This window comes from Oxyura jamaicensis, chromosome 8 (genome assembly GCF_011077185.1).
Source record: "Oxyura jamaicensis isolate SHBP4307 breed ruddy duck chromosome 8, BPBGC_Ojam_1.0, whole genome shotgun sequence".
In the NCBI taxonomy this organism is placed as follows: domain Eukaryota; kingdom Metazoa; phylum Chordata; class Aves; order Anseriformes; family Anatidae; genus Oxyura; species Oxyura jamaicensis.
In genome coordinates, this window is record NC_048900.1 from 896351 (window position 1) to 905373 (window position 9023).

The 9023-nt window shown below is 36.3% G+C and overlaps 1 protein-coding gene across 3 annotated transcripts in view; it reads left to right on the forward strand.

Annotated features, from left to right (window-relative positions):
• Positions 1-8694, forward strand: part of RPAP2 (RNA polymerase II associated protein 2) — a 37194-nt gene extending 28500 nt beyond the window's left edge. The window contains exons 12-13 of one of the 3 annotated variants that reach the window (XM_035332822.1): positions 7843-7992; positions 8579-8694. In XM_035332822.1, the coding sequence (XP_035188713.1) occupies positions 7843-7992; position 8579 (151 nt within the window). In that variant the 3' untranslated portion in view covers positions 8580-8694. Of the gene's footprint in view, positions 1-7842; positions 8324-8578 lie in introns of those variants that run through there. The other 2 variants (XR_004752749.1, XM_035332821.1) reach the window with 2 other exon arrangements.
• The last annotated feature ends 329 nt before the right edge of the window (positions 8695-9023 follow it).

Here is a 9023-nt window from a genome sequence, read left to right on the forward strand (position 1 = left end):
CAGTATGTTTGGATTAAGTAGGAATTCCAGTCATTGATTTTGAATCCATGTTTGTAGCATTGATTTAAGTGTAGTGGACAAAAAAAAAAAAAAAATGAATAATTTAGTTCCTGTTGCCATCAGAGGATTAAACTGTCTGTGCTTGGATGCTGTGGACAAGTCAGTACACAATAATGAAAGGAAAGTTAAATAATAAATAAAATATAAACTGCACTTTAGCTACAAAATTCTTGTCTTTATGATGACAATAGGATCTTTAGGTTGTATTTAAAACTAGACCAGAAGTAGCTTTTTTCCCTCAAAATTATCTATTTCTGTCAGTTGCTATCATTCAACATTGTGTGCTTTATCTTTCTTTGAAGAAAACAGAAAACACAAATAATAGATTTGTGGAGATGAAAGAAAAACGCCTCTGAATACTGACTTTCCTCTTTGGCCAATATGAGATACTAACAAAGGGTCCTAAAGTAGGAGTTGCTTTTATTTCAGAGTTGCAAATGATACTAACGATAATCACATTTTTTCCCTGCTAGTACAATTATTTAATTAAAAGGAAGACAACATGAGAGATATTTTTAAACACCACTGCATCATGTTTGCAAGTTAGATTCTTCCAGTTCAAGATTGTCTGTCAAATATTAATGTGTTCTAATGGAAAATTCACTTTAGGACAGTCTTTTGCTTTTAACAAGTTTTTTTTTTTTTTTTTTTTTTTTTTTTTTTTATGTTGAGCTTTTTAAGTCATGCTCAAACTGAAGTTGTAAGAAATCTGTGTTTGTTTTTTGTTTTGTGTTTTTTTTTTTTTTAACGGAACTGTGCATAATGGCTGAATTAAATAATGAGGATGTAATGTTTATAATTTCTGCATGGTATGATTGTGTAACTATTTAAATATACCAAAGATTATAATTTTTGTAAGTTCTATAGTATTGCAGCTTTAACCTACAACTACACACACGCTGTGCTTCAGATCGATTTTCTGGCTAATACTAACTTGCCTGATGGACATGTTTTGTTTCAATGTCTGTGGAAATCCCTGCTGTGATTTAAGATACTTCACTAACAAAATTGCTGTCCCTAGACAAGTATACTGTGTGTAGTGATACGCTGGCGAATGAAGGACTCGACCTCAAACTGAGCAAGTAGACAGTATGTTGGGTAGAACATCCAGAATGCCAGTGATGTATTGACTTACTCTGTCAAAATGCCCGAGCACCTTTCAGTAGGGGGATTTAAATGCAGAAAGTTTTCTTCAGTTCATCCCATCAACAGAAGCACTGATATTAAGGGATTGATACATTGGCCACAGTCCAGTTACGCGTAGAGGCAGATGGTCTACAAGCTGCAATGCCTATCTATTTCAATGAGTTTTACTGCTGATCTGTAACACTTGTTGTATTGACTCAGCCTAGTCATTTGTCTTAAACAAAACAGTAACTTCTGTTTAATCAGTTGCATTAGAGACTTCCGCCATAGGAATATAATTCAAATGAATCTAAGAGTGTATTCTGGAAAACTCTGCTATATTAAAAGAATGTCATTTCTGATTAGTAACGTTTTATTGCATTGCTACGCCCATCAAATCTGTAACACAAGTAGTAGAAATATAAAGTATTTGTTAAGGCAAAAAAAAAAGTTCCTTGTGTGTTGATGGAGTAGAACAGATTATAATGGAATGGTTGCAACAATTTAACATGGCTTCGTGTATTTCCAGAGGTTTTTTACCAGTTTATGAGATGAACTATTACTGAGAATGACTTGCAGCGTGACACTGCTATTCAGGTTTTATAACTCTGTTCAAAAGCTTATTTACATCTACGGACAAGGTTTTGTGCTATCTCTTCTGGTTCAGTGCAAGGAGTGGGAAATTTACCGTAGATTGGTGCTGAAGGAGTCTTGGACTGCTGATGAATGTATTACTGAACAACTTTAGGGGTGTCTGTCAAAGTGATGGCAGCCTCCTTAGTGCTGTCCTATGACCCACCGTTGAAGTGGTTCAACATGCTCAGCTTGGCCATCAGCCTGCCTTCTGCAGAAGGACTTGCCCTGGGCTCCCCAGTGGCTCCCACTTTGACCAGCCTTCCACAGGGTCGGTTTGAAGAAAACACCCTCTCCTAGCACTTGCCAGCCAGCACTGCTGCGTGTAGTACATTTTGAGCCACTCAGTGCTGTGCTGATCCTCTACACCCTATAGAAGCAATCCAAGCAGAGATGATTTCACCTCGGAATGGTAGGTACAGAGGTGGGAAAAGGTACTCTTCTTCTCAATGCTCCTTGTAACTCCCTAAAACAGAAGGTATTTAGGTAATACTTTCCCAAACTGTATTTTTGACAAAAAGAATATGCAGGAAGAGAAAAGCGGGGAATACTGTGTCTTTGTAACTTAGTTCCTCTAAGTATTGATTAATTATTCATAAAGATGATAACTGCTGTCCTACATTCATGACTTCATTTTTCCAGATACATAAGTGACTTGTAAGAGTCTTGCAAGTGTGAGTTTTGAGTGGAAATTAGCCAGACTTCCAAATTAACTTCCGTTATCTGTGATTCGCACGATGGTAGTAATCCCTGCTTTTGATTTAAAGACTTATGTCCACATGACAGCAAAAGTGGTCCACAGGCATGCAACTAGTAAGGCATTAAACTATATCTGATGTAGTAAGAAAACCAACCAGTAACCAATTGTTGAGAACGAGTTTGTTTTTTGCAATAGTGTAAACTCTCAAATGTACTCATATGTCTGCATAGCAAGGGTAACTCAGCCCAATGTGGAAGAGTAGAGATGATTATGGCCAGGAAAACGTGAAGTGCAGAAAAGACAAAATGGTGTATTTAGCTTTTTAGCAGCCTGCTCACTGAGGAAGTCCTCAGCTAAGAATTTACATCAGCTGCTCTGCTTTCACAGCCATTTGATCACAGGCACGAAAAGAGCCATGATCCCTCACCAGTCCATGCCGAACCCCAGCAACATGCTTCGATGTAGAGTTGTCACTGAAATATTTGTCATTTGTGTCCAAATATTGCTGATAACCTTGAAAACTTTTAGTATTCAAGGTTTTCCTGTTCAGACAGAAATCTGTGTAATGCTCTGTTGTAGCTGATAGTTAATGATAAATGGCGCTCCGCAGTGTGGCATCTGCGCAGTTACGTTGCTTCATGATTTTTAGCATCGTGTCTCCTAAGTCAGTCCTTGTTGACAATGTGACATGACCTTGTCATAGCAGTGGAGCAAATAGGCTTTGGCTTTAAGTGCTAATAGTATGTTGCTGGAATGGCTGCTTGATCTTTCAGGCCCTTTACTAGCTATGTTAAATCATCTGAAGTGATGCTTGAGGCTTGCAAACATTTTTATTCTTTGTCAGGTGTAAACAGTGTGTGATTCCAGACCTTCAGCTAAAATGCTTGTGGGGTAAGAGCTAGCCATAGTCCAATTGGCGACAGCAGAAAAATGCAGGTGGGGACCCTTAGTGAGCATCTGCTGAAGGCACCTTGGTCAGAAGCTTGTTGGCACCTTCCCTGAAGCACATATGTGGCAGTCTGTGACTGTTTGCTGGGGAAAGAAAAAAATGTGCTGCCACTATTTGCCACCAGTTCTTGCTTCATTTCCATGTTCCAAAATGAGTGTTCAAGAAACTTTTGTGATCATTGTTGCAACTCTGTCATTCTGGTAGAAAAATAGGTATCAGTCATCCTGGTTATGATGAGCTTAAAAAATACAAGTGCCTGAAACAAAAGCTAGAAGAAAACTGAGATAATTAAAATGAAAAGAACTTCTATGTTGTGATGAATATGTTAGTCATTCATAGTGCTCAAACAGCTATAGTTGGCAAAAATATTTATATCCTACTTCCCAAAGCTTTCTGCAGAAAGACAGGTGGCACTTGCCTGTCCCTTCATTCTGCTTTAGAATTCTGTTCTTGCTCCACTTCCAAGCATACCAAACAAGGTAAAGTTGAAATAAGCGCTTCTGCCACAAGACTTGCTTTTATTTTTTAGGATTCTGCCTTTAGAAATAGAAAGTCTTAGATTTCTCTAAGAGGATGTAATTATTAATTATTTTGAGAATAAGCATATGGCTTTTCTTCATGAGTGTACAACTGCTTTGCATGATATCAGGTACGCTTCTGTGCACCCCTATTCTCTGCACTTGTTCTGTAAGTTTAAGTGACTAATTTTAGAGACTGGAAAGGAAAACAACTCTTAGGTGGTTGTGTTCTGACCGTTGTTTTCAGGTGCATGTTCAGAGATCTCCAACTTGGTGATATCATACGGGTGCCTTCGAAATTTTAGCTTTTTCAAAGGGGATTGCAGAGTTCATTTTAAACAAGAAGTCCAGAAAGTTTTTCTTGAAGTCCAGTGTGTAGGGGGGATGGTTTTGTAAATAAAGTTTATTTAGACAGACTTTTTGCATCTTTGTTTAGGAAGTGCCAACTAGTGATTTATCACCATACAGAAATTGCCACTCTGCCATCGTCTTTTCTGAATGTATTCTGTTGTATTGGTTAAGGTAGGTGTAGAGCTGTGAACAAATCATGCTATCAATTTATTACATTTGCTCCATGAAATGTGACTGACTTCTAGAAATGTTCTAATTTAGGTCAAACTTCTAAATGTATTTGTCAAATGTTTTTGTAAGGCGACTAATTCATAGAAAGCTTAGGGCTTGAGTAGAAGCACTGAAGCTATGTAAACATTCTGTAGCAGCCACATGTCACTTAATAGCTTTATAGTAATACCTTGGTCTTCACATGAATTTTTTTTGAACACGTAGCATATGTGGAATAGCCAGCAAATACAAATTTTATCACCCAGATATAGTTTGACATTCTTAACACTTCTTAAACTTTACAAAGACCTGTTTACCATATGGTGTAAGTGGGTGTGCAGGAAACGACACTGTTTCATGAAGCCTGATCTATACCGTACTACTTTTCCATGAAGTGAGCACGAAAGTTTCCTCTTAACAGTGTGCTGAGGGCAATCCTTTGAAGCACAGGCGTATAACTTTGGACCGTAACATTTGTGCGCGCTTCTGTAGATGATGTTTGTTTGTTTTTAATCACTTAAGCCTTTATACTCTCTTATTTGACTTTTTCACTACAGTTTGTTCCATGTTAATGTTGCAACATGTGATAGAACTAACAGAAAGGCATAATTTATATTTTTCTTTTCACTGTTGCAGTAACCGGTCATTATTATTGTCCAAGTATCTTCTGTCCTGTTTATATTCGGCCTTTTTTGAAGATGCTGAGAGTTTCAAGGCAATTCCATGATGCTTACAGTTGAAATCCTGTATATTGTTACATTGAATTAGTCATAATAGTTTTTTCAGAGCTACGGTCATTGTAGCTAGCAAGATAATGACTCCAAAGACTGTTCTGGTTTAGTTGCATACAATTATGGTTTAATTCAGTTAGCATGCAAAGATGAGAGCACAGCTTTCAATGCTCTATTGTGCAGTACCTTGAATATACGTTGGACCAATGTTACTAAGACCATGAAACTTATTACTCAGTGCAAACTGGCAAGTTGTGCTTGCTCAGAAGACAAAAGATTCTGCTTCAGTTCAAACAGCCATTTAAAAGCAGAGAAGTACCTGAGAACAACTGCTTTTCAAATGACAAGTCAGAGCATCATTTAAATGCCAAAAGGACACAGTTTTCCAAGACTAAATTTTTGTATACGTATTCATAAATGTTTAATCCATTGCTTCATCTAGCTGCCTTTTTTTTAATAATTGCTAGAAACTTCTGTGTGTCTCTGAACTTCTCGATTTTGTCTCCTGCTTATCAGATGATTAATAGCTTAGTGACTTTGTTAACAAAGGTCATGTAAAAAAAAAAAAAAAAAAAAAAAGAACAATCAACAGCTAAAACTTATTTTCATTTTTTTAAGTTTGTTCCTCAATATTGAATGCCTGGCAGTTTCTCTGACAATAGGAATACTTTTTTCTTCCTTAGCGTAGGCTATAATAGCTGCTCTGTATACAGGATGTCTTAAACAGGGTGTGGTAGTTAGGACATATTTGTAATTTATGAAACTATGTAATTTCACAAACTGCAGTTCCAAAAATATATACATACAAATGCACACACACGCGTGTATACGTGGGGAGAGAGAGAGACTCTTTAGCCTGTGAGCTTCGTGGCATAAAGGTTTTGGTATGTTAGTATATTGCTTAAAACTGCATAAGATTTCTGCTCTTTTGGAGAAATAGTATTTTTATTATTCTCTTAACCACAAGGTAGGAGAAAGAAAATTCAGTTAAAATGTATGTAGATCTACAATACTGCAGAGTGTGTTTTGCAGCCTCCTGGCACCAGCACTGAGGAAGTCATGACACCAGTTTATGCCACCAGTCCCTTCTCGTATACAGCCTCTTAAATCTGGAGAAGAGTGAGCTGAAGAGCACGAACAATGCATCTCCGGGTCTTTGACCCACTCACCTCATCTCCAGACCACCAACCTGAAATGGCCACTCAGAAATTGCTGATAGAAGATTCCCTGCTGATAAAGCATCATAATGCAAAAATGAACCTACAGATTGTCAGCCCTGGTCAGAGGCACTCTGTTTTACCAGATTAAACAGTAACTACTGTAATAGTTACCAGGAAGGAGACAACTCAGTCCTGTCTGTCAAATTACAGAGAAAAAAAAAAAAAGGTGGCCTTAGTCCAAACATCACAAATCCCACTGTGAGTATTTCGCTTCTGTGGGAGGACTCATAGCAGGGCATCAATCTGTTTTGTGCCACACCATGTCATTACTTTGAGCATCCCTTAAAATCCTACTACCAAGTGTCAGTGCTAGATAGTTATTTAGCATATACATATTGAAATAGAATCAAAAATAAATGAAAAAAATAATTCTTAAAAGTCTTATTAATGAAAAAAAATGGAAACTTATTTTTTTGTGTGTTAAGGAACTGTTTTATTTAATTTAAGTCTTTTATATGCAGCATTTTTCAAGGGAAGGTTGTCTTAGTACCAATGACTGCACAAAGATTATCTCAGTTGTTACTTGCAGGCTCTCTGAGCTGTGAAGTTTATAATAAGCTGTAGACTACCCTGAGCAACTTCTTAAAAGCACATCATTTCACAAACATTCTGAAATATTCCTGTATGATGTCTATTTATCTATGGCACTACTTACCTGAATATAGTATTTGTGACCAAGTGACTGCATTTTGTGCTGTACTGCATGGGGGCAATCCCCCAGGTAAGCAAACTGGACCCTCGTGTATCTTACAAATGTAATGGTATGAAGCCTGACAGCGTGTGACTCTGCAGTTATGTAAAACGTCTGCCAAGGATACCTACTAAGAATTTGTGATTAAAATATTCTTAGTTACTTTAAGGTGAATTTTATAACTCTTTTATATTTCATTCATACAAAGAACCATACAACTTCTACAAGATTAACATTTAGGAGCTTTTTGGTAAAGATAAAAATATTGGCATTGATATTTTTTTTAATATATGTAATTTTGCGTTTTGTTCTAAATTTGCCTACAGTAGGTAGCATCAGTATACAACTGATTAGAGGCATACGGACTACTAGCCCATTTTTTTCTATTTAAACTTTTTTAGTTTCACTACGTCTTAATAAGATTAAATATTTCGGTACAGCTCATACATATTGTATATAATGTATGCAGTCTTACGTATTGTACTGTAACAAACCAAGTGTGACATTATAAACCACCTTTCTTCAGCACAGTGGTTTGAACTTTTACAGGCCTTGCATTTTTACATCTAATTTTTACATCTAACACTGCAAGGTCTCTTTTCTGTATCATATACATATAATATATATATATATAATATATATATATTTTTCCAGATTGTCACAAATTAGTCCAGTTTTCAAGAACACTCAGACAAGCCCAACGTACACACAGTTCCTGACCACGTTGCTAGAAGAACTGCATTTCAAAAATGAAGATCTGGAAAGCTTAACAAGAATATTTGGGAAGGACAGCCTACCTGAATGGTCAGTCACTTTTAAGGTATTCTGCATTTCATAAAACTAAGCAAATTGATTATTTTAATTTCCAGCATTTTGTAAGTATGCATAGTAACTACAGATCATATCTGCCTTAGTAGAAAATGTGTAAAGTACATTTTAAAGTATAGAAATATATATGGTATGGAAATGAGTGTCATGATTCTGTCACTTACAGTAAATGCCAGCTGCTTGTTACTTATCACTTTAATCTTTTGAGAATACATACTTGTTTTATATGTAGTTGGCTTACTGCGATTTTGGGAGGAATTTTTACAAAAGTTCTATTAGGATTTACAAACAACAAAAAAAAAACGAGTGGCTACAATGGCTAACTCTCAGCAAAATGTAATTGTTATATTTAGTCTGTGTGATACAAAGTTAAGCTAAAAGCTAAACTTTTTTTGCAGTAACGCTGAGACCACATTTTGCATTCTGGATAGGTGGGGGAAAAATGAGAGCGCATACCTTAAGTGTGCTGACATTCAACTGATTCAATAAATCTAGCATTATACTATGTAATTAAATAAATTGTGTATTAATATTACTGATCTATGTCCTTTGTTCCCCACAGAACAAAAAGATCATCTTTACATCTCCCGCTATCTGAAATAAGGGCATGGAGAACAAAAAAGCACCTTCAATTGTTGGATATTTTAAAATGAAAAATAAAATTAAGAATTCATTGTACTTCTTGCACTTTTGCTTTGTCATTTCTTTCTCATGAAGAAGAACTTTGATGCCATTTGCAGAAGCTGACTCAGTAACAGCAGTTCTTCAAGGTATGCATAAGAACTAATTAAAATGTGGATGGTCTGAAGACTATTTAAAAGCAGTAGAAAGGAACCAGGGTTTTTTTGGTTTGGATTTTTGTTTGGAAAATTTTGACTCAAATTTGCCTACAGGAACTGGGGAAAGAAAGAAAAAAATCTTGGGGGTTAAGAACACTGCTGCCTTTTTTCCAGTTGACTGAGTGCAGGGAGCAGTATTATTTAAGAATGATGAAGATGATACACAAA